The following is a 27,937-nucleotide window of genomic DNA, read 5'->3' as shown; positions in this document are numbered from 1 at the left end:
CTTGCTTTATTCTTCAGTTTCTCCACCCCCCGCTTCATCTCATCTAACTCTTGTCTTAATTTAATATTGTCACAGTCTTTCTCTTGTCGCTGCTCCATGCAGTTTGCGATAGCTGAAGCCTTGCTCAGCTTGGAAGGACACTTACTTTGTTCCCTACATGCCTCTTCCCAATATTTTAGCCCTGTGGATCACGGACCTGATATTGGTTTACAGCATTATTCAACCCACTTGGGCCACTCTTGGTTAAGTATTTCCTTAGTACTTCTTCCCACTCTGGGCACTGTGCCATTTTGTCTAATCTTATTCTCTGGAGTTTGCAGCTGGGATTGAGGTCTGGCTTTCACTAATTTGATGTGGAGATGCTGGTGTTGAACTAGGGTAAACACAGTAAGAAGCCTTGCAACACCAGGTTAAAGTCCAACAGATTTATTTGATAGCAAAAGCCACTAGCTTTCGGAGTGCTACTCTTTTGTCAGGTAAGTGGGAGTTCTGTTCACAAACAGGGCATATAAAGACACAAACTCAATTTACAAAATTTTGTAATTTCAGTTTGTGTCTTTATATGCCCTATTTGTGACTAGACCTCCCACTTACCTGACGAAGGAGCAGTGCTCCGAAAGCTAGTGGCTTTTGCTATCAAATAAACCTGTTGGATTTTAACTTGGTGTTGTGAAACTTCTTACTGTGTTTCACCAACTTCCCATTCCTGTCCCTTTAAGTCTAAGGCATGCCAGAAAGGAGCCTCACACCTATAACTAACTTAGTTTCCAAGTCTGCTGTTTGTTTGTCTTACTTTTCAAAACACCTGGTTAGATTGGTGGTTCGAGTTTTGAGCTGATGTTCATTTCTTATCAAAGGCCACCCAGGGGCACTAAATTTTGTCTGTGAAATGTTTTATGTAGACACTTTGACCAATTTATTACATTTATCTCAAATGTCTTTACTTTAAGAGACAGTCAAAGGATTGGTTCAAAGCTTTATTAAAACACCCCCATGGATTAAAAAAACAATTCTTAAACAATAGATTGTTAACTGCCTGAGAAATAGATATTATCAGGTCTGGTGAAATCAATTCAGCTGAAGAATGTAATTCACTGCGCTCATGCTGACAGATGAACTCAGGGTCCTTTTAAGCACGAAGGTGGATCTCACATGCCCTCTTGTATTGTCCCAAGTCACAGGAGTTTTGGCGGAGTCTTCGCTGGAGTTTGTTTTGAAAATGGCTGTTTTAATCCTTCTCCCTCCTTTGTATGTTTACTGGTTTTTGGCCAATAGGGGATGGGTGGGGGGGGGGGGGGTCACAACACCCAATGAGGTTAGGCCAGGTCATCCTATTTCCTCTTTGGAGCCTATATCTTACTACTGCCCTGATGTTATCCTTAATTAACAGAACTACTCCACCCCCTTTTTCCTCCCATCTATCCTTCCTAAACACCTGATACCCCTGGGCATTCAGCTCCCAGTCCCTGTCGCCCTGCAACCATGTTTCCATAATGGCCACAAAGGGAAGTCGTGTTTGAGCAGCACGGATTCGTTAAGGGAAAGTCGTGTTTGACGAATTTATTGGATTTCTGAGGATGTGACTAGTGTGGTAGACAGGGGAACCGGTGCATGTGGTGCTTTTAGATTTCCAAAAGGCATTTGATAAGGTGCCTCACAAAAGGTTGCTGCAGAAGGTTAGGGTGCATGGAGTTGGGGGTAAGGTGTTAGCATGGATAGAGGATTGGCTGTCAAATAGGAAGCAGAGAGTTGGAATCAATGGATGCTATTCTGGTTGGCAGTTGGTGACTAGTGGAGTGCCGCAGGGTTCGGTACTGGGGCCTCAACTGTTTACCATTTATATAGATGATCTGGAGGAGGGGGCTGAGTGTAGGGCGATGAAATTTGCTGATGACACGAAGATGAGTGGAAAAGCAAATTGCGTGGAGGGTGTGGAAAGTCTGCAGAGAGATCTGGATAGGCTGAGCAAGTGGGCGAGGACCTGGCAGATGGAGTATAATGTTAGCAAGTGTGAGGTTATCCACTTTGGTAGAAATAATAGGAGGGGTTATTACTTAAAAGACAAAAAGCTGCAGCATGCTACAGTGCAGAAGGACCTGGGGGTCCTTGTGCACAAGTCGCAAAAACCCAGTCTGCAGGTGATCAAGAAGGCGAATGGAATGTTGGCCTTTATAGTGAGGGGGATAGAATATAAAAGTAGGGAGGTCTTGCCGTAACTGCACAGGGTACTGGCGAGGCTGCAGCTGGAGTACTGTGCAGTTTTGGTCACCGCACTTGCGGAAGGATATATTGGCCTTGGAGTGCAGAGGAGGTTCACTAGGCTGATACCGGAGATGAGGGGGTTGGACTATGAAGAGAGACTGAATAGACTGGGTCTGTACTCATTGGAGTTTAGAAGGCTGAGGGGGGATCTTACAGAGACGTATAAGATAATGAAGGGGATGGATAGGGTAGAGGTAGAGAGATTCTTCCCGCTTGGAAAGGATAGCAGGACTAGAGGGCACAGCCTCAAAATAAGGAGGGGGGGGCAGGTTAGATTGGAGTTGAGGAGGAACTTCTTCACTCAAAGGGTGGTGAATCTCTGTAATTCTCTGCCCGTTGAAGTGGTGGAGGCTACCTTGCTGAATATATTTAAGTCACGGGTAGATAGGTTTCTGATAGACAAGGGAATTAAGGGTTATGGGGAGAAAGCGGGAAAGCGGAACTGATCCACTTTAGATCAGCCATGATCTTATTGAATGGTGGGGCAGGCTCGAAGGGCTAGATGGCCTACTCCTGCTCCTATTTCTTACGTTCCTCCTTTAGTAGCAGGGAATTGGCTGAAGCTGGGAAGTACACAATCATCATGTCTGAGTAGGCACTGATGGGTTTCAGTCGTTAACGACTCTTGCATTGTAAAGCTTGAATCTGTCTTATTCAATATATAAACGATCTGGGTTCTGGTTTCAGTAAGAAGTCTCACCACACCAGGTTAAAGTCCAACAGGTTTATTTGGTAGCACAAGCCACTAGCTTTTGGAGTGCTGCTCCTTCATCAGGTGAGTGGACTCTCCACATTCTGGTTTCAGGTCATGACTTCCAATTGTTAAGGTGAAGCACTCCTGTTCAATGTGTGAGACAGTACTGGTGTATGTGCTGTTGACTTTTGACCTGTAGTAATCTCATAAATGTTTTAGGTGTATTAATTTAAAATGTTCAGTTTTGTGTTGGGCCTAATTTCTCACGCCTTGTCCATTTGACCACAAGAGCTAGGGGTGAGATGAAGCATTGTTGGGATTTGGAATGCACTGCCTGGGAGAGTGATAGAAGTAGAGGAAGTTTCAAAAGAGAGCTGGATACAATTTGAAAGTGATGGATTTAAAGTGTGAGAGAATGATGGGAGTGGCTGAGTGGTTTTTTGGGAGCTGGTGCAGGAATGATGGGCCAATTGGCTGCCTGCTATGTTGTAAAATGATATGATTCTACAAGGCCTGGACAGTGTAGCTTTTTAAATTCATTAATGGGATGTGGATGTCACTGGCTGAGCCAACAATTATTGCTCATCCCTAAAGGCAGTTTGAGTCAACCATATTGCCATGGGTCTGGAATCACGTGGAAGCCATAATAGATAAGGGTGCCAGATTTCCTTCCCTAAAGTACATTAGTGAATCAGATGTGTTTTTATGATCTGCAATAGTTTCATGGCCATCGTTTGACCTTTTAATTCCAGATTTTTATTTAATTCAAACTTTGCCATCAGTCATGGTGGTACTTAAACTTGAGTCCCCAGAGATTGCCTTGGGTCCCTGGATTACTCATCCAGCGACAATGCCAGTATGCCACCACCTCCCTTAATAAGTGGAAAATAACAATTACCACATGCTACTGCCAGGCATTGTCCATCTCAAACAAGAGGATTTAACCATTTCCTTGGCATTACTTTTGCCAAACCTCCCATCATTCAATATCCTGGTGTGGAGGTCAAGTCATTATTGAAGTGAGCAGTCATATACATACTATCACCTGTTCCAGGTTTTCTAAAACCTCTCTACCACTAGGGATGCACAAGTCAGGAGACTCTCCTCTTGCTTGGATGATCGCAGCTCCAACAACACCGCAGGGAAAAAATAATTGCAATTCATAGCTTGAAAGGAAGGCATTGACCACCTTTTGTCACTTTTACTGACAAATATCCGTTCCAGTTAATTCTATTTGATAGCACTTGCTTCATAACTTTATGGGTTTCAACACTTCGTGTATATCCAAATGTTTTTAAAATATTATGAGGATTTCTGCCCCCACCACCCTTTTTTTGGTGCTGACTTTCAGATCCTGTAAAATCCACTCTTATCCTAAATCCATGTCCTCCTCAAATCAAAAGGAATCAGGCCTTCATTTTATTAAGATCCCTGGAGGACCAATACCTTAAGTTTTCCAAATGACCCAATGGAATGAACCAATGAATAATATTTCATTTTTAAACTTTTACTGTAACAGACCAACCAACAATATAATACACGCATTAACAGGTAAATGACAGTAAAATAGAGGTAAATTTCACTTTAAATGGTCAATACAGCAAAAATACATTGTTCAAAACTGCAGGCACTCCCCCCTCAGATATATGGCATTAGCTTAGCTTGAGTCCCAAGGCTCTCTGTATTCTTTAAATGGATATTCAATTGCTTTACTCATATAGGAGGTAGGCCCAAAGACACTCTTGACAGTAGTACCACTTCATCCAATTGTCCGAGGACTTTAAAAATCTTGACTTTCTGAAACCTCATGCTCAGTCCTGAGAATCTACATTTTTGGTCTGCTTCACAAGCAGTGCCACCTTGATGCCTTGCATCAGCCCCTTTCGTGTTCTTCGAATTCTCCCTGCTTCTTCATGAGGAGATCCACGTCTGTGTATGTTTTTGTTCTCTCTACAGACAGGTCGTAACTCAACACCCAATTAAGTTGTCTAGTTGCTGTTTCCCTTTTGAATTCTCATTCTGTTGACAATCTGAGATCACAAGGTCATTATTCAGAACTGGAGATGTTTGCTAGGATTCCAATTACATCCTAAGGCTCTTTCACTTTGGATTTCAAGGCACATTTGAAAGCGTAAATGTCCTGTGAAGTTCAGCTTTTCTGTACCCTCCACTTCATCGTAATTCCATGTAATTGTGTCTTGATTTGATTTATTATTGTCACGTATCAGTATACAGCAAAAAGTATTTTCTTGCGCGCTATACAGACAAAAAATACCGTTCATAGAGAAGGAAACGAGAGTGCAGAGTGTAGTGTTACAATCATAACTAGGGTGTAGAGAAAGATCAACTTAATGCGAGGTAAGTCCATTCAAAAGTCTGACAGCAGCAGGGAAGATGATGTTCTTGAGTCGGTTGGTACATGACCTCAGACTTTTGTATCTTTTTCCTGAAGGAAGAAGGTGGAAGAGAGAATGTCTAAGGTGCATGGGATCTTTAATTATGCTGGCTGTTTTGCCAAGGCAGTGAGAAGTGTAGACAGAGTAATGGCTGGAAGCTGGTTTGCATGATGGATTGGGCTACATTCACAACCTTTTGTAGTTTCTTGCAGTCTTGAGCAGAGCAGGAACCATACCAAGCTATGATACAACCAGAAAGAATGCTTTCTATGTTGCATCTGTAAAAGTTGGTGAGCGTCGTAGCTGACTTGCCAAATTTCCTTAGTCTTCTGAGAAAGTGGAGGCGTTGGTGGACTTTCTTAACTATAGTGTTAGCATGGGGGGACCAGGGCAGGTTGTTGGTGATCAGGGCACCTAAAAACTTGAAGCTCTCGACCCTTTCTACTTTGTCTCCATTGATGTAGACAGGGGCTTGTTCTGCTTTACGCTTCCTGAAGTCGATGACAATCTCCTTCCCTAACATCCAGGATAAAGAAATTGACACCCTTTTCACCAATATTAACTCCCTCTTCCACTGACTGTAGTATGTAGCATCTACAAAATGCACTGCAACAACTTTCCATGACTTCTTCAACAGCAACTCCCAAGCTGAGGATCTCCAGGAAAACAAATGCAGTAGAAACACAGGAACTCCACCACAAGCAGGTTTCCATCACATCCTGATTGGAAGTATGTTGATGGTAGTCATGATGTGGAGTTGCCGGCGTTGGACTGGGGTAAACACAGTAAGAAGTCTCTCAACACCAGGTTAAAGTCCAATAGGATTATTTGTAGCAAATACCACTAGCTTTCGGAACTGGCTATTCCTTCGTCAGGTGGGTGGGAATTCTGATCAGAACCAGGGCATATAAAGACACAAATTCAATTCACGTGAATAATGAATGGAGTGTGAGTCTTTACAGCTAATCAAGTCTTAAAGGTACAGACAGTGTCAATGGAAAGAGCATTAAGCACAGGTTAAAATGACATGTATTGTTTCCGGACAGGTTGAGGCCTTGGCAGCCTTCATGACACACGACAACGCAGAGTTGCTGAGCAGAGACCGATAGTCAAGTTCTGCACATATGAGGACGGCCTCAATCGGGATCTTGGGTTCATGTCACACTATCTGTAATCACCACAACTTGCCTGGACTTGCAAAATCTGACTAACTTTCCTGTCTGGAGACAATACACGTCTTTTTAACCTGTGCTTAATGCTCTCTCCACTCACATTGTCTGTACCTTTAAGACTTGATTAGCTATAAAGACTCACATTCCACTCATTATTCACGTGAATTGAATTTGTATCTTTATATGCCCTGTTTGTGATCAGAACTCCCACCCACCTGACGAAGCAACAGCCAGTTCCAAAAGCTAGTGGCGTTTGCTACAAATAAACCTGTTGGACTTTAACCTGGTGTTATGAGACTTCTTACTGGGGAAATATATTGCCACTTCTTTGTGGCTGGTTGAAAATCCAGAAACTTCTTTGCTTACAGCATTGCAGATATACCTATCATAAATTGACTGCAACAGTTCAAAAAGGCAACTTACCACCACTTTTTCAAGTGCGGTTAGGGATAATCAGTAAAGCATGTCTTGCTAGTGAATCCCAGAATTCAGGAAAAAAAATTTAAAACCATTGTTCAATTTACATTGTTTAATTCTTCATGTGAAAATGCTTCACTGATCTTCAGCAAAGTACATCAACCTTTACTCTGTTTTTGCTCCTTGAAGTTTGCTCCTATCCTAGTTTGCTACATTCCTGAATTTAGTATCATCTGCAAGTATACTCTGTATATCAGTGGTCTCCAATCTTTTTAAGCACAAAATCATTTTTGGCATCAAAATACAGCAAGAGATTTATTCTTAAATATTCGACTTCACTGAAACCTCCAAAATGTACTTATGCAGGACATCATTTCCTCTTGTGTGTAATAGAGACTTACAGCGTGGGAACAGGCCTTTTGCCCAACTTGTCCATGCTGCCCAGTTTTTACCACTAAGCTAGTCCCAGTAATCCCAATTGCCTGCATTTGGCCCACATCCCTTTATACCCATTTTGCCTGTGTAACTGTCTAAATGGTTTTTAAAAGACAGAATTGTATCTGCTGCCTCTGGCAGCTCGTTCCAGACGCTCTCCAACCTGTGAAAAATTTGCCCCTCTGGACCCTTTTGTATTTCTCCCCTTTCACCATAAACCTATGCCCTGTAGTTTTAGACTTCCCTACCGTTGGGAAAAGATGTTGACTATCTTTGACTCTCATAACTTACAGATTTCTATAAGATCACCCCTAAGCCTCTTACGCTCCAGGGAAAAAAGTCCCAGTCTATCCAGCCTGTCCTTGTAACTCAAACCATCAAGTCCTGGTATCATCCTAGTGAATCTTTTCTGCACCCTTTCTAGTTTAATAATATCTTTTCTGTAATAGGGTGACTTATGCATAACATTCATAGAACATAGAACGATACAGCGCAGTACAGGCCCTTCAGCCCTCGATGTTGCGCTGACCTGTGAAATTAATCTAAAGTCCATCTAACCTACACTATTCCAATATCGTCCATATGTTTATCCAATGACTATTTAAATGCCCTTAATGTTGGCGAGTCCACTACTGTTGCAGGCAGGGCATTCCGCACCCTTACTACTCTGAGTAAAGAACCCACCTCTGACATCTGTCCTATATCTATCACCCCTCAATTTAAAGCTATGTCCCCTCATGCTAGCCGTCGCCATCCGAGGAAAAAGGCATTCACTGTCCACCGTATCTAATCCTCTGATCATCTTGTATGTCTCTATTAAGTCACCTCTTAACCTTCTCTTTAACGGAAACAGCCCCAAGTTCCTCAGCCTTTCCTCATAAGACCTTCCCACCATATCAGGCAACATCCTGGTAAATCTCCACTGCACTCTTTCCAATGCTTCCACATCCTTCCTATAATGCAGCGACCAGAACTGTACGCAATACTCCAGGTACGGCCGCACCAGACTTTTGTACAGCTGCAACTTGACTTCATGGTTCCGAAGCTCAGTCCCTCTACCAATAAAAGCTAATGCACCGTATGCCTTCTTAACAGCCCTATCAACCTGGGTGCCAACTTTCAGGGATCTATGCACGTGGTAGCTTGGATGAGCAGAGAGATCTCGGTTCCAAGTATCTTACCATTAGTCCAGTACTCTGTATTCCTGTTACTCCTTCCAAAGTGAATCATCTCACACTTTTTCCACATTAAACTCCACCTGCCACCCCTCAGCCTATCTACGTCCCTCTGTAACCTGCAACATCCTTCCACAATGTCCACAACTCCACTGACTTCAGTGTCATCCACAAATTTACTAACCCATCCTTCCCTGCCCTCATCCAGGTCATTTATAAAAATGACAAACAGCAGTGGCCCCAAAACAGATCCTTGTAGTACACCGCTAGTAACTGAACTCCAGGATGAACATTTCCCATCAACCACCACCCTCTGTCTTCTTACAGCTAGCCAATTTCTGATCTAAATCACTCTCAATCCCATGCTTCCGTATTTTCTGCAATAGCCTCCCGTGGGGAACCTTATCGAACACTTTACTGAAATCCATATACGCCACATCAACTGCTTTACCCTCATCCACCTCTTTGGTCACCTTCTTAAAGAACTCAATAGAGTTTGTGAGGCGTGACCTACCCTTCACAAAACCGTGTTGACTATCTCAAATCAAATTATTCCTTTCTAGATGATTATAGAATCATAGAAACCCTACAGTACAGAAAGAGGCCCTTCGGCCCATCGAGTCTGCACCGACCACGATCCCACCCAGGCCCTACCCCCAATCAGTACGTATTTTACCCAATAATCCCCTCAAACTTTTGCATCTACGGTCAATTTAGACTGTGGGAGGAAACCGGAGCACCCAGAGGAAACCCATGCAGACACAAGGAGAATGTGCAAACTCCACACATAAAGTGACCCAAGCCGGGAATCGAATCCAGGTCCCTGGAGCTGTGAAGCAGCAGTGCTAACTACTTTGCTACTGTGCCGCCCATCATAAATATAGGATTATAAATCCTATCTCTTATAATCCTTTCCAACTTTGCCCACAACAGAAATAAGGCTCACTCTGGGTTTTCTCTACTCCCCTTCTCGAACAAGGACAACGTTTGCTATCCTCCAGTCTTCTGGCATTATTCCTATAGACGATGACGACATAAAGATTAAAGCCAAAGGCTCTGCATTCTCCTCCCTAGCTTCCCAGAGAATCCCAGGATAAATCCCACCTGGCCCAAGGGACTTAACTATTTTCACACTTTCCAGAATCGCTAACACCTCCTCCTTTATGAACCTCAGTCCCGTCCAGTCTAATAGCCTGTATCTCAGTATTCTCCTTGACAACATTGTCTTTTTCCTGTGTGAATACTGATAAAAGAATATTCATTTAGCACCTCTCTTACCTCTTTGGACTCCACGCACAACTTCCCACTACTGTCCTTGACTTGCTCTAAGCTTACCCTAGTCATATTTTTTATTCCTGACATACCTATAGTAAGCTTTAGGGTTTTCTTTGATCCTACCTGCCAAAAACTTCTCACATCCCCTCTTGGCCCTTCTTAGCTCTTGCTACCATCTATTCTTAGCGTGTCACCTGTGCTTGCATACTATCGAAGTGGTGTGAAGTCTGGGTCAGAGTTTGAGATGGCCAGTCTCATACAGTCCATTAGATGGGTGTCTGTAAGACAAGTGAGACACTTGGACTTGATTTTCAGCTGGGGGGAAGCTCTCAGAGCTGTGTGGAACCAAAATAGACCTTCACCTTGAGTGCACATGAAGTCAGAATAAGGTATTTCTCCCTGTTTACAAGTCTCCAAAAGTCTTTGTCCTTTGATTAGTTTTCAGCTTTGTCATTTTGCATGGTGATTATTTCCATGTCAAGTCTACTGCTTTGTTCGAGCACTTGCCGAAATTTTGTTGTCAGTTCGCCAATATCCACTTGAAGAAAAGGATTTGAGACAAACAACAATTTGTTCGATTTTTGTCTAACTCCTGAAGTTATTGAGTTCCTTTTCCAGTTTGTTCAGCTGGTCACTGAATTTGTTTGGATGAAACCCTTTCTGTTGGATTTTCTCTTGATTTGCGAAGTGCTGAGTATTTTTGTTTCTTAACTGGAAGGACCACAGGCCCACTTTCAAACTGAACACATTCACTGCACTGATCATGAGTGACAAGTCTCTGTTTTTCCCCTGCATTTCACAGTTCAACTCATTCAATTTTGTACTAATGTCCATAAGGTAGGCCAAGTCTAGCAGCCATGCATTATGTAACAGCTCACTGTACACCTTATTTTTAAGAAAGGTTATAATTTCAAGGAGCAAATCTAAAAATCTCTGGAGGACTTATTTTCAACTTAAGCATCTCATCTTAAGCATGAAGGATTAGCTCTTTGTAGATGGCATCAAGTTCATCTAGTAATGATTTGAGCAAGTGATGTTGCAGAGCTCTGATATATATTAAGTGGATGATCTTGACGACAACAACTGTCATTACACAAGAGAAGTCAATAACTTTGCTCACTAGTGCATGTTGGTGTATAACACAGTGATAATTGACAAAGGAGGGGCATTCAGGATCATTTCTGCAAAATGCAGCAAAAGTCTGCGTTGACACCGAGCATTGATGATGCACCGTCAGTTGTGATTGAAACTAGATTCCTGATTGGAATGTTTTTCTCAGTCACATATCTTTTAAATTCATTGCGGACATCCTTGCCTCTTGTCCACTCTGATGGCAGAGAATGAGAAAGCCCTCTTTTGTTGCTGGATTTTTGAATGCCATATGAACTAAAGCTGGACTGTATCCGTCATGTCTGCTGACTCATCAAACTGCGGTGAGAAACATTCACGGCATGATAAGTTTAAGTGCATTTGCTAAGAAACATCTTCGATTACAACTCCGCCCTTCTGGTTACTGTTAAAGCATCAAGCGGCATGTTCTTGATGGCTGTCATAATTTAGTTTTTGTTTTTAAAGTCTTTGAACAGTCTGTTAGCAGTAACCATCATAACTTCCTTGATAACTTTGCCATTGGTGAACAGTTTCTTTTATTTTGCTAGCAGATGGCGAATATGAAAGGACTCCTCTTTGCCAGTCTTGCCTTAAGCCACAGGTTTTGAAAAAGGTGATTGTTGAGCTTGCAACATTCCTTTTAACTTCCTAACTTTCTTTGTGATTTGAACAAGTGATGTTCATTACTCGATGAACTTGATGCCATCTACAAAGAATTAATCCTTCATGTAGATGTGAGGTGGTTAAGTCGAGGAAAAGTCCAACAGATTTTTAGATCTGCTCCCTGAAATTGTTACCTTCCTTAAAAATAAGGTGCATGGCTGTTAGACTTGGCATATCTTATGGACATTAGTACAAAATTGAATGAGCTGAACTGAACCGCGGAGGAGGAACATGTCACATTCACTGCACTGATCACGTGTGACAGTGTTCAATTTGAAATTGGGCCTGTGGTCCTCCCAGTTAAATAACAAAATTACTGGGAACTTTCTTACAATTTTGCATGTGTGCATGGACTTGTAATGCTGTTCCAAATTACATCTTTTACTCGAGGCTACGTTTTTGACAAATGAGACAATTGGTCTTGCTTTTGACACTCAAAAAGAAATTCACTTTCCTATTCCAGTGGATTTTTGCCCACCTTTTGGAGGGCCCTGGCTCCTTCCTCATCACCTAGCCTTCACCCAGGTTAGTTCACGTTTTGGTGCCTGCAGTTCAGCAGTCATTGAGCTGATTCATTTGTTGTTAAAATATGTCGGAGTCCCACACAATGGCGATTAACTTTGCAAGACTCCAGGATTGACTGTTTGAAGACCATTGCTCTATACCCAATTCTATACCATATTAATACACATTAGCATATTGTTGTATGTGTGAAAAATGCAGCGTGCTTACATTAATACAGCAATGAAGTTACAGTGAAAATCCCCTAGTCGTCACACTCCGGTGCCTGCTTGGGTACACTGAGGGAGAACTTAGCATGGCCAGTTCACCTAACCTGCACATCATTGGACTGTGGGAGGAAACCAGAGCACCCAGTGAAAACACTCGCAGGCACAGGGAGAACATGCAAATTCCACACAGACAGTGACCAAGCCAGGAATCTTAATCCTGGCTTTCGTTTGTATAGTTCCTTCGAGACTGAAAAGCAACTGTTCACTCCTGCTTTACATTTTTTTTATTTCACACAATGTTTTTAACCCAAGCACCTCCATTGTTCTAATGTACCTCAACTGAGCACCCTACCCTTCCCACCCCCCCACCCACCCTTGAAGTTGTGCCTCCTTGTGATTCTGATGGTTCTGCCATTTATATTATAGCTCCCACCTGAACTGGATTTACTAAGTTGAATCACCTCACATTTGTCCAGATTAAATTCTATCTGCCATTTCTCTGCCCAATTTTCTAGCCTATCTATACCCTGCTTCTTCTCTAACAATCTTCATCATTATTTGCAACTCCAGCAATCTTGGTATCATCCACAAACTTGTTAATCAGACCAAGTTTTGTTTTCTTCCAAGTCATTCGTGTATATTACAAACAACAGGTCCCAGCACTGATCCCTGTGGAACACCAGTAGTTACAGACCTCCATTAGGAAAAATACTTGCTGTCATGGCACAGTGGTTAGTTAACATATGGTGTAATGTCAAAGAACAAGACAGCACGGGAAACAGGCCCTTTGGCCCAACAAACCCGTGTCGCCATTTTAACATTGAGTACCCCTCCATCCATGACCCTTGTTTATGCTTATGTGTAAGTTCAGGTAATGCATTCAAGGCAGTTTCCTTAATCTTCGTCTCCTGTGGATAGCACTGCTTTCCACAGGAGATGGAATCTGGAATATTACGTTAACAATGCCTGATTTAAGCCAAGTCTTGGTTATTGTTATTCTTCACAGTCCCATATGGAATTTTATACTTGACGTTGACCAATTTTATTTACCACACTATTTCAGCATGTGTAAATTCTTAAGCCTATCTGAGATTCCCTCATTTTCCCTCAGGCCTGATCCCTTTTTATTTCTAAATGAATATATTTTAAAGTAATTTTCTTTCCCAGTCCTTTGTGCGCCATTATTCCTCTGTTACAGAGCTTTAGTCTAGAGCGTCTCACTTCTGTCAAATTAGTTTAAAACCTCTCTACAGCTTTACTTATCTCTCTACAAAGACATAGCGCGCAGTCCTGTTGAGGACAAAAGTTGGGCAGGTTCCTCCGATGATGAATTACCTCCAGTGTCTCAGGAATCTGAAGCCCTCCAACATTTCTCCAGCCATTTGTTAACCTGCTTTTTCTTATTGCTCGTATACTCATTAACAGGTGGCACAGAATTAATCCTGATAGGACACCTTTGAGGTCCTGTTCCTTAACTACTTCTCAGAAACTCCAATGTTGGCTGCAACATTGGCCATGTTTTCTGACCATTCCTTCCCCTGCTCTGTGCCCCCAGCTCCAAGAACAAATTTTCATCCATTTCACAATATCCTTTACCCTGGCAGCAGGCAGGAAGCACTCCATGCAAGATCTTTTATTCCGATTTTAGCTCCCCAGCTGAACCAGGTATGCTAGTTCCCTATTTTGCACAATATCATTAATGTTGTCCTTCAATGATACCAACCCTCCTATTCTCCCAGTTTTAACCCAAGCATTCTATTCTGAAAATATGACACCTTTTGATAATCCAGTAGTGCTCTTTCCCCCAATGCCATATTGGATTGGTTGCCAATCTTGTAATCATTCTGCTGTTGGATAAACCTATGTGGTTAATCCATAGTGAACTTTTAACACAGAAGCAAGAGTTCTGTCAAATGGGCACATCTAATGCACAATGAGACATGAATACTAATACTGGTTACTCAAAACCACTTATGAGATTATCTTTAAAATTATTCTGAAATTGACAGTTTAACAAGTAGAAATTTCTCAATGAGGAATGTAAGTTTAACTTGTGTAAGAAGCTTTTAATTTTGTTTTCCTTTTCAGGACTGGCAACCACCTTTTGCCTGTGAGGTGAAAAACTTCCACTTCACACCAAGAATACAGCGACTCAATGAGCTTGAGGTGAGAAGGACAGTGTGTCATGACACTTGACTGGTTTGTTAATTAATTTAAAAAGCAAAATACTGCAGATGCTGGAAATCTGACTAAAAATGGAGGGGGAGGGTTAGAAGAGTGGTGGGAGGATGGGGAGGGGTTGGGGGTACTGAGGGGAAGGGGGGAGGGGTGGGTGGATGGGGGTGTGGTTGGGGGATATTGAGGGGTGGGGAGGGGCAGGGGAGGGATTGGCAGAAGGTAAGGGGGATTGGGGGAGAGAAAGGGGATTGGGGACGGGGTGGGGGAGGGGTATGGGGGGGGGAGAGGGAAAGGGGGTGGGGGAGGGGTATGGGGGGGGAGAGGGAAAGGGGGTGGGGGAGGGGTATGGGGGGGGAGAGGGAAAGGGGGTGGGGGAGGGGTATTGGGGGGGAGAGGGAAAGGGGGTGGGGGAGGGGTATTGGGGGGGAGAGGGAAAGGGGGTGGGGGAGGGGCATTGGGGGGGAGAGGGAAAGGGGGGGGGAGAGGGAAAGGGGGTGGGGGAGGGGCATTGGGGGGGAGAGGGGAGGGGCATTGGGGGGAGAGGGAAAGGGGGTGGGGGAGGGGCATTGGGGGGAGAGGGAAAGGGGGTGGGGGAGGGGCATTGGGGGGGAGAGGGAAAGGGGGTGGGGGAGGGGCATTGGGGGGGGAGAGGGAAAGGGGGTGGGGAGGGGCATTGGGGGGGAGAGGGAAAGGGGGTGGGGGAGGGGCATTGGGGGGGGAGAGGGAAAGGGGGTGGGGGAGGGGCATTGGGGGGGAGAGGGAAAGGGGGTGGGGGAGGGGCATTGGGGGGGGAGAGGGAAAGGGGGTGGGGGAGGGGCATTGGGGGGGAGAGGGAAAGGGGGTGGGGGAGGGGCATTGGGGGGGAGAGGGAAAGGGGGTGGGGGAGGGGCATTGGGGGGGAGAGGGAAAGGGGGTGGGGGAGGGGCATTGGGGGGGAGAGGGAAAGGTGATGGGAGAGGGGCATTGGGGGGGAGAGGGGGAAAGGTGATGGGAGAGGGGCATTGGGGGGAGGGATCGGGGAGGGGATTGGCCCAGTGGCATTATCAAAAGTCAACATGGATTTACCATGGGAAAATCATGCATATGAATCTATTGGAATTCTTTGAGGATGTAACTAGTCAAGTTGACTAAGGAGAACCAGTGGATATGGTTTATTTAGACTTTCAGAAGGCTTTCAACAAGGTCTCATATAACAGATGAGCATGTAAAGTTAAAGCACGTGTTTGCGGGTAATGTCTTGTGATCTGTGGATAGGTTTATGGATGAAAAGGGATTGGTTTAGGTTAGAGGGTCATTGTTTTTTAACTGGTCGGCGCAACATCGTGGGCCGAAGGGCCTGTTCTGCGCTGTTATGTTCTATGATTAGAATTGAATAGAATTCAATTGATGAATAGAATTGCTGGTTGGCAGGTTTGGAGCAAAAAGTTGGCATAAATGGGCTTTTTTCTGATTGGCAGGCAGTGACTAATGGGGTGCTGCAAGAATCTGTGCAAGGACTCCAGCTGTTCACATTGTGTATTATTGATTTGGAAGAGGGAAATAAATGTATATCTCCACATTTGCAGATTACAATTTAGGTGGGAAGGTGAGTTGGGAGGAGAGTCGAGAGATGCTTCAGCATGATTTGGACAGGCTGTGTGTGTGTGGGCATGACAGAAGCTGTATAATGTGAATAAATCTGAGGTTACCCACTTTGGTAGCATAATAGGAAGGCAGTTACTTGAATGGTATAAATTGAGTGAAGTGGATACACGGTGAGACCTTTGGTGTCCTTGTGCATAAGTCACTGAAAGTAAGTGTGCAGTTACTACAGGCCTGTGGTATGTTGGCCTTCAAAGCGAGAGGATTTGAGTTTAAGGATTGGGATGTTTTTCTATAGGGCATTGGTAAGGAGTACCAGGGAGTATTGTGTGCTGTTGTAGTGTCCTTATTTGAGGAAAACTGTCCTTGCTATAGAGGGAATACAACAAAGGTTTACCAGGCTGATTCCTGAAATGGCAAATCTGTTAAATGAGGAGTGACTAACATAGAACGGTACAGCACAGTACAGGCCCTTCGGCCCTCAACGTTGTACTATTGTACTATGTCCAAAACCAAGACCGAGCTTTCCCACTCCCAATCATTCTGGTGTGCTCCATGTGCTTGAAAGTTCTGAAAGTGTCTGACTCCACTATCGCAGCAGGCAGTGTATTCCACACCCCAGCCACTCTGAATGAACAATCTACCTCGGACATCCCTCCTATATCTCCCACCTTAGAACATAGAACATTACAGCGCAGAACAGGCCCTTCGGCCCACGATGTTGCGCCGACCAGTTAAAAAAAACAATGACCCTCTCACCTAAACCAATCCCTTTTCGTCCATAAACCTATCCACGGATCTCTTAAACGCCCCCAAACTAGGCGCATTGACAACCGCAGCAGGCAGGACATTCCAATCCCTCACCACCCTCTGGGTAAAGAACCTACCCCTGACATCCGTCCTATAACTACCCCCCCTTAATTTCAAGCCATGCCCCCTCGTGCTAGCTTTCTCCATCCGAGGAAAAAGGCTATCACTGTCCACCCTATCTAAACCTCTAATCATCTTATATGCTTCAATAAGATCCCCTCTTAGCCGCCTTCTTTCCAGCGAAAACAACCCCAAATCCCTCAGTCTCTCCTCATAGGACCTCCCCTCCATACCAGGCAACATCCTGGTAAACCTCCTCTGCACCCTCTCCAAAGCCTCCACATCCTTCCTGTAATGTGGGGACCAGAACTGCACACAGTACTCCAAGTGCGGCCGCACCAGTGTTGTGTACAGTTGCAACATAACGCTGCGACTCCTAAATTCAATCCTCCTACCAATAAACGCCAAGACACCGTATGCCTTCTTAACAACCTTATCTACTTGATTCCCAACTTTCAGGGATCTATGTACACATACACCTAGATCCCTCTGTTCATCCACACTATTCAAAGTCCTCCCGTTAGCCCTATACTCAACACATCTGTTATTCCTACCAAAGTGAATTACCTCACACTTCTCCGCATTAAACTCCATCCGCCACCTCTCGGCCCAGCTCTGCAACCTGTCCAAGTCTTCCTGCAAACTATGACACCCTTCCTCACAATCTACCACACCTCCGACTTTGGTGTCATCAGCAAATTTACTAATCCACCCAACTATACCCTCATCCAGATCATTAATAAAAATTACAAACAGCAGTGGCCCCAAAACAGATCCCTGAGGCACACCACTCGTAACTGAACTCCATGACGAATATTTACCATCAACCACCACCCTCTGTCTCCTATCTGCTAGCCAATTCCTGATCCAATTTCCTAGATTACCCTCAATCCCATACATCTGCATTTTCTGCAGAAGCCTACCATGGTGAACCTTATCAAACGCCTTACTAAAACCCATATATACCACGTCAACTGCCTTACCCCCATCCACCTCTTTGGTCACTTTTTCAAAAAACTCAATAAGGTTAGTAAGGCACGACCTACCCGCTACAAAACCATGCTGACTATCTCCAATCAATTCATTACTCTCCAAATAACTATAAATCCTATCCCTAATAATTTTTTCTAAAACCTTGCCCACAACAGAAGTGAGACTCACCGGTCTATAATTCCCGGGGAAGTCTCTGTTCCCCTTGAACCTTATAGTTATGTCCCCTAGTCACAGCTACACCTAACCGAGGAAATAGTCTCTGCATGTCCACTCTATCTATCCCTCCCATCATCTTATAAACCTCTAAGTCGCCTCTCATCCTCCTCCACTCTAAAGAGAAAAGCCCCAGCTCCCTCAATCTTTCCTCATAAGACCTACCCTCCAAACCAGTCAGCATCCTAGTAAATCTCCTCTGCACTGTCTCCAATGCATCCAGAGCCACCTTATAGTGTGGTGACCAGAACCTCACCAAGGCCCTGTATGGTTGCAGCATAACCCCACGGCTCTTAAACTCAAACTTTTAATAAATGCTAATGCAGTATAAGCCTTCTTTACAGCTCCATCCACTTGAATGGCAACCTTCAGAGATCTGTGGATATGAACCCCAAGATCTCTCTGTTCCTCCACTTTCCTCAGAATCCTGCCGTTGACCCTGTAATCCGCATTCAAATTTGTCCTACCAAAATGAATCACCTCGTACTTATCAGGGTTAAACTCCATCTGCTACTTTTCGGCCCAACTCTGCATCCTATCAATGTCTCTTCACAGCTGCAAGAGCCCTCCACCTCATCCACTACTACACCAATCTTGGCCTTGGTGTCATCAGCAAAAACTGGCTACGTCGGTTAGGATTATATTAATTGGTGCTTCGAACAATGAGAGGGGATTTCATAGAAACTTATAAAATTCTAACAGGGTTAGATAGGGTAGATTCAGAAAGAACATTCCTGATGGTGGGGGCGCCCATAAGGGTCATAGTTTGAGGATAAGGTGTAAATCTTTTAGAACTTAGGTGAGAAATTTCTTCACCCAGAGTGTGGTGAATATGTGGAATTCACTACCACAGAAAGAAGTTGAGGCCAAAATGTTATCTGATTTCAGGAAGAAATTAGATATAGCTCTTGGGGCTAAAGGGATCAAGGAATATGGGCAATTAGAATATTGAATTCGATGATCAGCCATGATCATAATGAATGGTGGAGCTGGTGTGAATGTCCTACTCCTGCTTCTAGTTTCTGTGTAAATAGTCCTCTGTTGTAGCTTCACTGGGTCGACACCTCATTTTTAGATAAGACTCGTGTTGCTCCTGGCATGCCCTCCTGCATTCTTCATTGAACCAGTTGATCCCCTTGGTGGTAATGGTAGAGTAGGGGTTGTACTGGGCCGTGAGGTTACATATTGTGGCTGAGTACAACTCTGCTGCTGCTTATGGCCCACAGCACCTTATGGATGCCGAGTTTTGACTTGCTAGATCTGCTTGGAATCTATTTAGCACAATGGTCCTGCCACACAGCATGATTGATATTCTTAATGTGAAAGCTTGACTTCAATTCCACAAGGACTGTCCAGTGGTCCTTCTTCCTAAGACTATGTGAGGCCAAGGTCATGTATGATTCTCCCTCTTATTGCTTCTTTCACAACCCTCAGTCCTCCTCCAAATGGTGTTCAAAATGGAGGAGTACTGAATTAGTACTGAAAGTAGGAGTTGGGCTAATTAGGAAGAGGTGGTCATTAGTGGGAGTATTCCTTGGCACCGCGTTTCATCTGATGCCATGAGACTTCATGGGGTCCAGAGTCACTGTTGAGGACTCCAATGGCTATTCCCTCACAACTGCTTACCACTGTGCTGCCGGTCTTGGTGGATACTCAGTGATGATGATGGTGCTTTCTGGGGCACTATCTGTAAGGTATGATTTATGTCAGACTGTTGCTTGAGTAGTCTGTTTGATCGCTCTCCCAACTTTAGCACAAGCTCCCAGATGTTATTAAGGAGGGTTTTGCAGTATCTATATGGCTGGGTGTGCCCTTGTCGCTTCTGGTGCTGAGGTTGATGCCATGTCGTCTGACTGGTTTCATGCCTTTTTTTGGGCTTTACAATGATTTGATAGTTATTTTGGAAGGAGCAGTTACCACTCAGTTGTATTGCTGTGTGTGTGGAGTAAATGTAGGACAAATCAGATAAGGTAAGCAGATTTCTTTCCCTAAAGGTCGTACCAGATGAGTTTTCAAACGACAGTTGACAATCGTTTCATGGTCACTGTTATTGAGACTAGCTCTTAGTTGTGGCTACAAGCGCAGGTCAGAACTGTACATCGCCATCTTTGGACAAGAGCTTTGAATGGGAGGAACTAGTCCAGCTGTTGTGGTTCATATGCAAGAGGTCTTGCTCTTTCCAGTGTTCTCCTTGGAAAATGTTGTTTTCTTTGCTTGCTCACCAGGGATAGATTGTGAGGAAATAAATACTTGGCAATGTTGTTGCGAGTTATTTGTTTGGTTTACAGCCTACCATTCTTCTGGTAAAGTTACAGGTTAACTCCATTTCAACGTTAGTTGGATGATGTTTGCATGAGGTGAAATACATTGTACAGGTTGAATATTCTTTATCTGTAAATTCAAAAACCAAATACTTCCAAAAACTGCACTTTGAACCTTGATTGCACTGTTTACTTTGTGATTTGCTTTTGTGGTGAGCCTGTCAAAAAGAAAATTTATTCCAGGTACCCTGTATTTATTATTCAATGATACATTTTACTTTTCCAGCTATTTTGTTTACTTTCAACGTAGCTAGCTTTGGCTATTGTAGTGTAAGGTATCTGAAATCTGTATGGTATCTGAAATCTGAATTATAATCAATCAACGTTGAAGGTTTTGGATGAAAGATACTTGACCGGTATTTGATGCAACTACACAAAATCTGGATCATTTTGTCCATTTTTCATTGTGAATTTAGGAGTGAATAATTTTGTGAGGAATGTGCGCCTTCCATCCATTGACTTAGTCTACACTTCCCGTTACTTTGGAAAAACAGCCAGCATAATCAAGGACCCACGCACCCAGGACATAACTCCCTTCCACCTTCTTTCATCAGAAAAAAGATACAAAAGTCTGAAATCACATATCAACTGTCTCAAGAACACCTTCTTCCTTGCTGCCATCAGACTTTTGAACGGACCTACCTTATATTAAGCTGACTCTTCTCTACACCCTAACCATGACTGTAACATCACATTCTGCACTCTCTTCTTTCCTTGTCCCCATATATCCTATCAATGGTATGTTTTGTCTGTATAGTGTGCAAGAAACAATACTTTTCACTGTATACCAATACATGTGACAATAAATCAAATAAAAATAAAAGCTGGATATAATGTTGCACTTCAGAAAAAGTGATGTGAGTTTTATTATATTTATAGATACTTGTAACAAGTGCATACTTTGGCTTCCACCTCTTTAAAGATTGGCAATATTTTATAATAAGCTGGAACTGTTTCCTAGCTTCTTATTAGTGATGAATGATGTGTTATCTTTTCCCTTTATCTGACTTTCTGAATAATACTGTCAGCCAATTTTTCCTCTGACTGAAATTTATATTGTCCTGCATATGAAGTTCATTTGATAGAATGGATTCAGTTGTTGAATTACCTATCCTGTGAATACTTTCACCCAATGTATATTTTAAGGCTCATAATCATTTGTAGCAAAACTGCTGTTGTTTTGTTGATACAACACTGAAATTACTTTCGAGTCATGCACATTTTCAGCAATAGTCGCAACTGACCAAGCTGTTGTATTCTTTCAGGCACAAACTCGAGTGAAGTTGAATTTCCTTGATCACATAGCAAAATTCTGGGAACTGCAGGGATCCACACTGAAAATCCCACACGTGGAGAGGAAAATGTTGGATTTATACACACTCAGTAAGGTCGGAACAATTTTACGTATTTTGATTTTTTTTCTGCACAGCAAATTTATAAGTACTGAAAATAAATGACCATAAAGCTGAACTAAAACCCCATACACTTGTGGGGGGGATATTTCTCTATTCCCATTCTATTCATGTATTTGTTGAGACGCCCCTAATTATTGTAAACGTTGTTCCTCCATTTAAATCTGCCTGTGTTGACACACCCCACAAAAACATTGTTCTTTGGGGTGGCCCTGTGGTTAGCACTGCACAGCACCAGGGACCTGGGTTCATTGTATAGAGTTTGCGCGTTTTCTCCATGTCTATGTGTGTTTCCTCCAGGTGCTCTGATTTCCTGCCACGCTCCAAAGATGTGCAGAATAGGTTGATTGGTCATGCCAAATTGTCCCTTAGTGTCAGGGGGATGAGTAGGGTGGATATGTGGAGTTGCAAGGATGGGGCCTGGGTGGGATTGTTGTCGGTGCAGGCTTGATGGGTCAAATGGCCTCCTTCTGCACTGTAGGGATTCTATGATTCAAACAACCACTTAATCTCTAGCCTCTTTCCTTTTATGCCCTCGAACAGGTCACCTCACAAATTCATCTTTATCTGAAGAAGAGGATTAGAGGGATATGGGCCAAATGTGGGCGGTTGGGACTTGCTGGGAGGGCTCCATGGTTGGCATGGACCAGTTTGGCCGAATGGCCTGTTTCTGTGCTGTATAGCTGTGCAGCTTGAAGAGTCATATGGACTTGAAATGTTAGCTCTTGTTTCTCTGCTGCCAGATCTGCTGAGCCTTTCCAGTATTTTCTGTTCTTACACAAACTCCATGTTTAGACTGTCAAATCAGATTTCTGCTCCTGTCACATAATTAAAATAGGACTAATCAAAGTCATAATGCCATTCTGTGACTCTGGAGACCTTATCCTTCTAAACCCATCTGCAGCCTTTGACATGGTTGACCACACCATCTTCCCCCATAGCCCCTCCTCCGTTGTCCAGCTGAGTGTTACTGCTCTGACTTGGTTCTGTTCTTCTCTAACCAGTCGTAGCTGGAGAAAATCCTGCAATGACTTCCATTCCTGTCCCGACACAGCCTCCCAGTGATGTGCCCTTAGACCTCTCCATGATCTCTCTGATGCCACACCTGTTTGACCTCCAGTCCTCAATAAGCTGGTATTTCCTCCAGTTTAAACATTGACAGGACCAAAGCCGTTGTCTTCAGTTCCTGCCAAAAACATGGTTTGCTCAGTATTCCTTCCTGACCAGTGTAACAAAATTGTTCATGCATCTTGACATTTTGTTTGAACGAGGTGAGTGACTGACCCATATCTTTTTGGTCAATAGGAATTCCTACTTCCCTTTATAATATTACCTCACTCTATATCTGCCTCACACCTTCTGCTGCTGAAGCTGTAATGTCTTTCACTGTTCCAATGCTCTTCTGTTTTCTTTCCATCTTGCTATACTTCAAATGCAACACCACCATTCAAGAAAGGAGGAAGAGAGAAAACAGGGAACTGTAGGCCAATTAGCCTGACATCAACTGTTAGGAATCAGAAAATAAATACTTCGGTTTGCTCTCAGGAATAGAGGGTCAGTATCCCTATGGCATAGGTAAAGTTTTTAAAAAAGTTTATTTATTAGTCACAAATAAGGCTTGCATTAACATTGCAATTAAGTTACTGTAAAATTCCCCTAGCCGCCACACACTGGCACCTGTTTGTGTTAATGCACCTAACCAACACGTCTTTCAGACTGGGAGGAAACCCACACAGACATGGGGAGAATGTGCAAACTCCACACAGACAGTGACCCAAGCCAGGAATTGAACCCGGGTCCCTGGTGCTGTGAGGCAGTAATGCTAACCGTTGTGTCTTCTGTAGATTTTAACTTCATTTTGAACTATCTGATATTTGTCCATAGCTGTTTTTAATTCCGTTGTTTAAGTTGAACATAACATAAGAAATAGGAGCAGGAGTAGGCCATCTAGCCCTTCGAGCCTGCCCTGCCATGCAATCAGATCATGGCTGATCTGTCGTGGCTCAGTTCCACATTCCCGCCCTCTCCCCATAACCCTTGCTTATCAAAAACCCATCAACCCGCGTCTTAAAAATATTTAGTGAGGTAGCCTCCACCACTTCAACGGGCAGAGAATTCCAGAGATTCACCACCCTTTGAGTGAAGAAGTTCCTCCTCAACTCCGTTCTAAACCTCTCTCTCTCTCCTCCCTCTCTCTCTCTCTCTCTCTCTCTCTCTCTCTCTCTCTCTCTTCCCCCCCCCCCCCCCCATTTATCTTGAGGCTGTGCCCCCTAGTCCTACTATCCTTTCTGAGCGGGAAGAGTCTCTCCATCTCTGTCCTGTCCATCCCATTCATCATCTTATATGTCTCAATGAGATCTCCCCTCATTCTTCTAAACTCTAACGAGTACAAGCCTAATTTATTCAGCCTCTCCTCATAGCTCAACCCCCTCAACTCCGGCATCAGCCTAGTAAACCTCCTCTGCACTCCCTCCAAGGCCAAAATATCCTTGCGTAAGTACGGCGCCCAAAACTGCACACAGTACTCCAGCTGCGGCCTCACCAATGCCCTATACAGCCGCAGCAAGACCTCCCTACTTTTATATTCAATCCCCCTCGCTATGAAGGCCAGCATCCCATTCGCCTTCCTGACCACCTGCTGCACCTGCAAGCTGGGTTTTTGCGACTCATGCACAAGGACCCCGAGGTCCCTCTGCACCGTCGCCTGCTGCAGTTTTTCGCCACGTAAGTAATAATCCTTCCTACCATTATTCCTACCAAAGTGGACCGCCTCACACTTGCCAACATTAAATTCCATTTGCCATTTCCTGGCCCATTCGCCCAGCTTATCTAGATCCTTCTGCAGACTCTCCACACCCTCCGCACAATTTGAACCTTGTTTGTTATCTGTAACAATCACATTAGTCGAAGCAGTTTATTAGTTTGAATTGTTTGCTTTTGAGAGATCTCAGTTGATAACAATTTGAGAATGTGGATATATTCAATGCATCACAAATTTGGAAAACAAATCGATGAGCCCCCCCCTCAGCTTTTTCTGCTCTAAGGAAAATAACCCCAGCCTAATGAGCACCTCCCCGTCGTTGAAACACTCCACTCCAAAACCTTGGTGAATATCCTCTGCACCCTTTCTAGTGTAGTCACGTCCTTACTGAGTATTGAGCTCTTGCCATTTGACAGTGCCATAATCCTCAGTATCTGTTCTCTAGTTCTGGTCTTGTGACTGTATCTGATACTAATCACTTCAACATTGAGGGTTGTGCCATCAGCTGCCATGGTTACAGGTTCCAAAATTCCCTGCATAAACCTTTCTGCTTTATTTTTCTTTCTTCTTTAGGGTGCTCCTTAAAATCCACTGCATTGACCAAGCTTTGGACCATCTCTCTCTGACTTGGTGTTATATTTTACTTGGTAATGTTCCTATTAAGCATCTTGGAACATGTAATTATATTAAAGACACTATAACAAGATCAACAAAACACAAGTTGTTGTCGATGTTGAATCCTTTTAAAATAAGATTTTGGCTTGGCATATTATCAGCAACACATGAGCTTGAACAAGGGTTGTGACACCCAGAAGGAGCTCATGTTTTCTGTCACAGAACAGGCACCTAAGCTGGGATCTCCCTGGTTTAAATGGCTAAAAAAAATACCACTGCAACCAGGAAAGCAGATTCTGTTTAATTTTATCTTGTACGGTTCAGCATTAAAAAATGTATTTTCCTTCTGCAGGTGGTTGCAAGTGAGGGTGGATTTGAAGCACTGTGCAAGGAGAAAAAATGGGCAAAGGTAGCCAGTCGAATGAGTTACCCACAAGGAAAGGGTATTGGCTCACTGTTACGGTCACACTATGAGAGGATTCTATATCCCTATGAGTTGTTTCAGACAGGAGCCAGTCTCTCGGTAAGATTAACCAACATAATCATTTTGACTTTATTCAACAGCATTCCAATAGTTAATTTCAGACAGCAGCCAAACTACCTGATAAAGTCAGAACAGAAATGCTCAGCAGGTCTGGAAGCATCAGTAGAGCAGGAAAAAGAGTTTATGTTTTGAGTCCATGTGACTTCTTCAGAGCTACAGGTAAAAATGTGATGTATTATATCCTGTATATGAGGTGGTGGAAAAAGGTGGTGCGATGTCAGCAATAAGAGGGATGGCACAGTGAATAGCGCTGCTGTCTTGCAGCAAGAGGGACATGGGTTCGATTGCAGCCTTAGATGACTGTGTGTGTCTGTGTAGAGTTTGCACGTTCTCCCCGTATCTGCTTGAGTTTCCTTTGGGGGCTCTGGCTTTCCCCCACAATAAGAAGTCTCACAACACCAGATTAAAGTCCAGGATAATTTGGTAGCAAATGCCACTAGCTTTTGGAGCGCTGTTTCTTCGTCAGGTAAGTGGGAATTCTGTTCACAAACAAGGCATATAAAGATACAAACTCAGTTTACAAAGTAATGGTTGGAATGTGAGTCTTTACAGGTAATCAAGTCTTAAAGGTACAGACAATGTGAGTGCAGAGAGTGTTAAGCACAGGTTAAAGAGATGTGTATTTCCCTCTTGGTCCAAAGATGTGCAAGTTAGGTGGATTGGTCAGGCTATATTGCCCTTTGGTGTTCAAGATGTGTAGGTTGAGGGATTAGTCATGGTAAATATGTGGAGTTATGGGGATATCCTGGGTCTTCCCGCACTGTAAGGATTTTATGATAGAACATAAGAACATAAGAACATAAGAAATAGGAGCAGGAGTAGGCCATCTAGCCCTTCGAGCCTGCCCCGCCATTCAATAAGATCATGGCTGATCTGTCGTGGCTCAGTTCCACTTTCCCGCCCTCTCCCCATAACCCTTAATCCCTTCTCTTATCAAAAACCCATCAACCCGCTTCTTAAAAATATTTAGCGAGGCAGCCTCCACCACTTCAACGGGCAGAGAATTCCAGAGATTCACCACCCTTTGAGTGAAGAAGTTCCTCCTCAACTCCGTTCTAAACCGCCTCCCCTTTATCTTGAGGCTGTGCCCCCTAGTCCTACTGTCTTTTTTGAGCGGGAAGAGTCTCTCCACCTCTATCCTATCCATCCCATTCATCATCTTATAAGTCTCAATGAGATCTCCCCTCATTCTTCTAAACTCTAACGAGTACAAGCCTAGTTTATTCAGCCTCTCCTCATAGCTCAATCCCCTCAACTCCGGTATCAGCCTAGTAAACCTCCTCTGCACTCCCTCCAGGGCCAAAATATCCTTGCGCAGGTGGGAGCTATGAATGATTGCAACATTGATGTGTAGGACAGGGGTTGTTAGCCATTGTAACGCAACACGCTGATGTACTGTGAGAAGGGTGCAAGTGTGCCATGGTTGCTGGCATTCCCTCACGAGACCCAATTGTCACTGCAGATTCCTTCAACCAAGGATGCAGTCACACTGGTTATTTCAGGAAGATGTTACAGAAACTGGCTGCAGTTTAAAACAAATGAGATATTGTTCAAATTGAATTTATTGCCCTTCGAACACTCTAGAAATTAAGAAATCATGTGCTGCCCTCTGCCCCTCTCTCTCTCTCTCTGTCACTCTATGGGTCACACCTTGTGAGGCATTAGAAACAAAAAGTAAACACTCGGTTCGCACTATCAGTTATGAGAAACTGTGAAAGTGTCAAGAGACCATCCACGGGTGAATTAATCTCTTGAGGAATTGAGTGGATTAAAGAGTGTTGAAGCAGAAAGCAGGAGATGGTGAAACTGTTGAAGTGTCATTTATCATGAGAAAATAGAGGGCTTAATGAAAACAGAGATTGGGCTTCAAGGCTCACTGGAGATGTCCACTATGGATTTTGGACAAATGCTGGCTCGGGACTGCTTGTAATCATGCCACCCACCCAAAAGTTCACTTAGGTTTTTTGCCATTAAAGCCTGATGTGCTTGCTTGCCCGCCCCCGCCATTCCAGCCAGCCAGCACGTCCCCGCCGTCCCCCCGTGTTTCCTCCTTCCTCCTTCTTCCCTCCCTCCCTCCTCTTCCCTCCCTCCTCTTCCCTCCCTCCCTCCCTCCTCTCCC

General features: G+C 43.8%; 1 protein-coding gene across 1 annotated transcript in view; it reads left to right on the top strand.

Annotated features, from left to right (window-relative positions):
* kdm5a (lysine demethylase 5A) overlaps positions 1-27,937 on the top strand; it is a 278,206-nt gene that overhangs the window by 11,972 nt on the left and 238,297 nt on the right. The window contains exons 2-4 of the mRNA XM_080190586.1: positions 14,419-14,496; positions 21,752-21,874; positions 25,627-25,797. Coding sequence (XP_080046712.1) covers positions 14,419-14,496; positions 21,752-21,874; positions 25,627-25,797 — 372 coding nt within the window. The remainder of the gene's footprint in view (positions 1-14,418; positions 14,497-21,751; positions 21,875-25,626; positions 25,798-27,937) is intronic.

This window comes from Carcharhinus amblyrhynchos, chromosome 6, assembly GCF_965287045.1.
Source record: "Carcharhinus amblyrhynchos chromosome 6, sCarAmb.v2.hapA, whole genome shotgun sequence".
NCBI classification, from domain to species: domain Eukaryota; kingdom Metazoa; phylum Chordata; class Chondrichthyes; order Carcharhiniformes; family Carcharhinidae; genus Carcharhinus; species Carcharhinus amblyrhynchos.
This window is presented reverse-complemented; position numbering and strand designations above follow the sequence as displayed.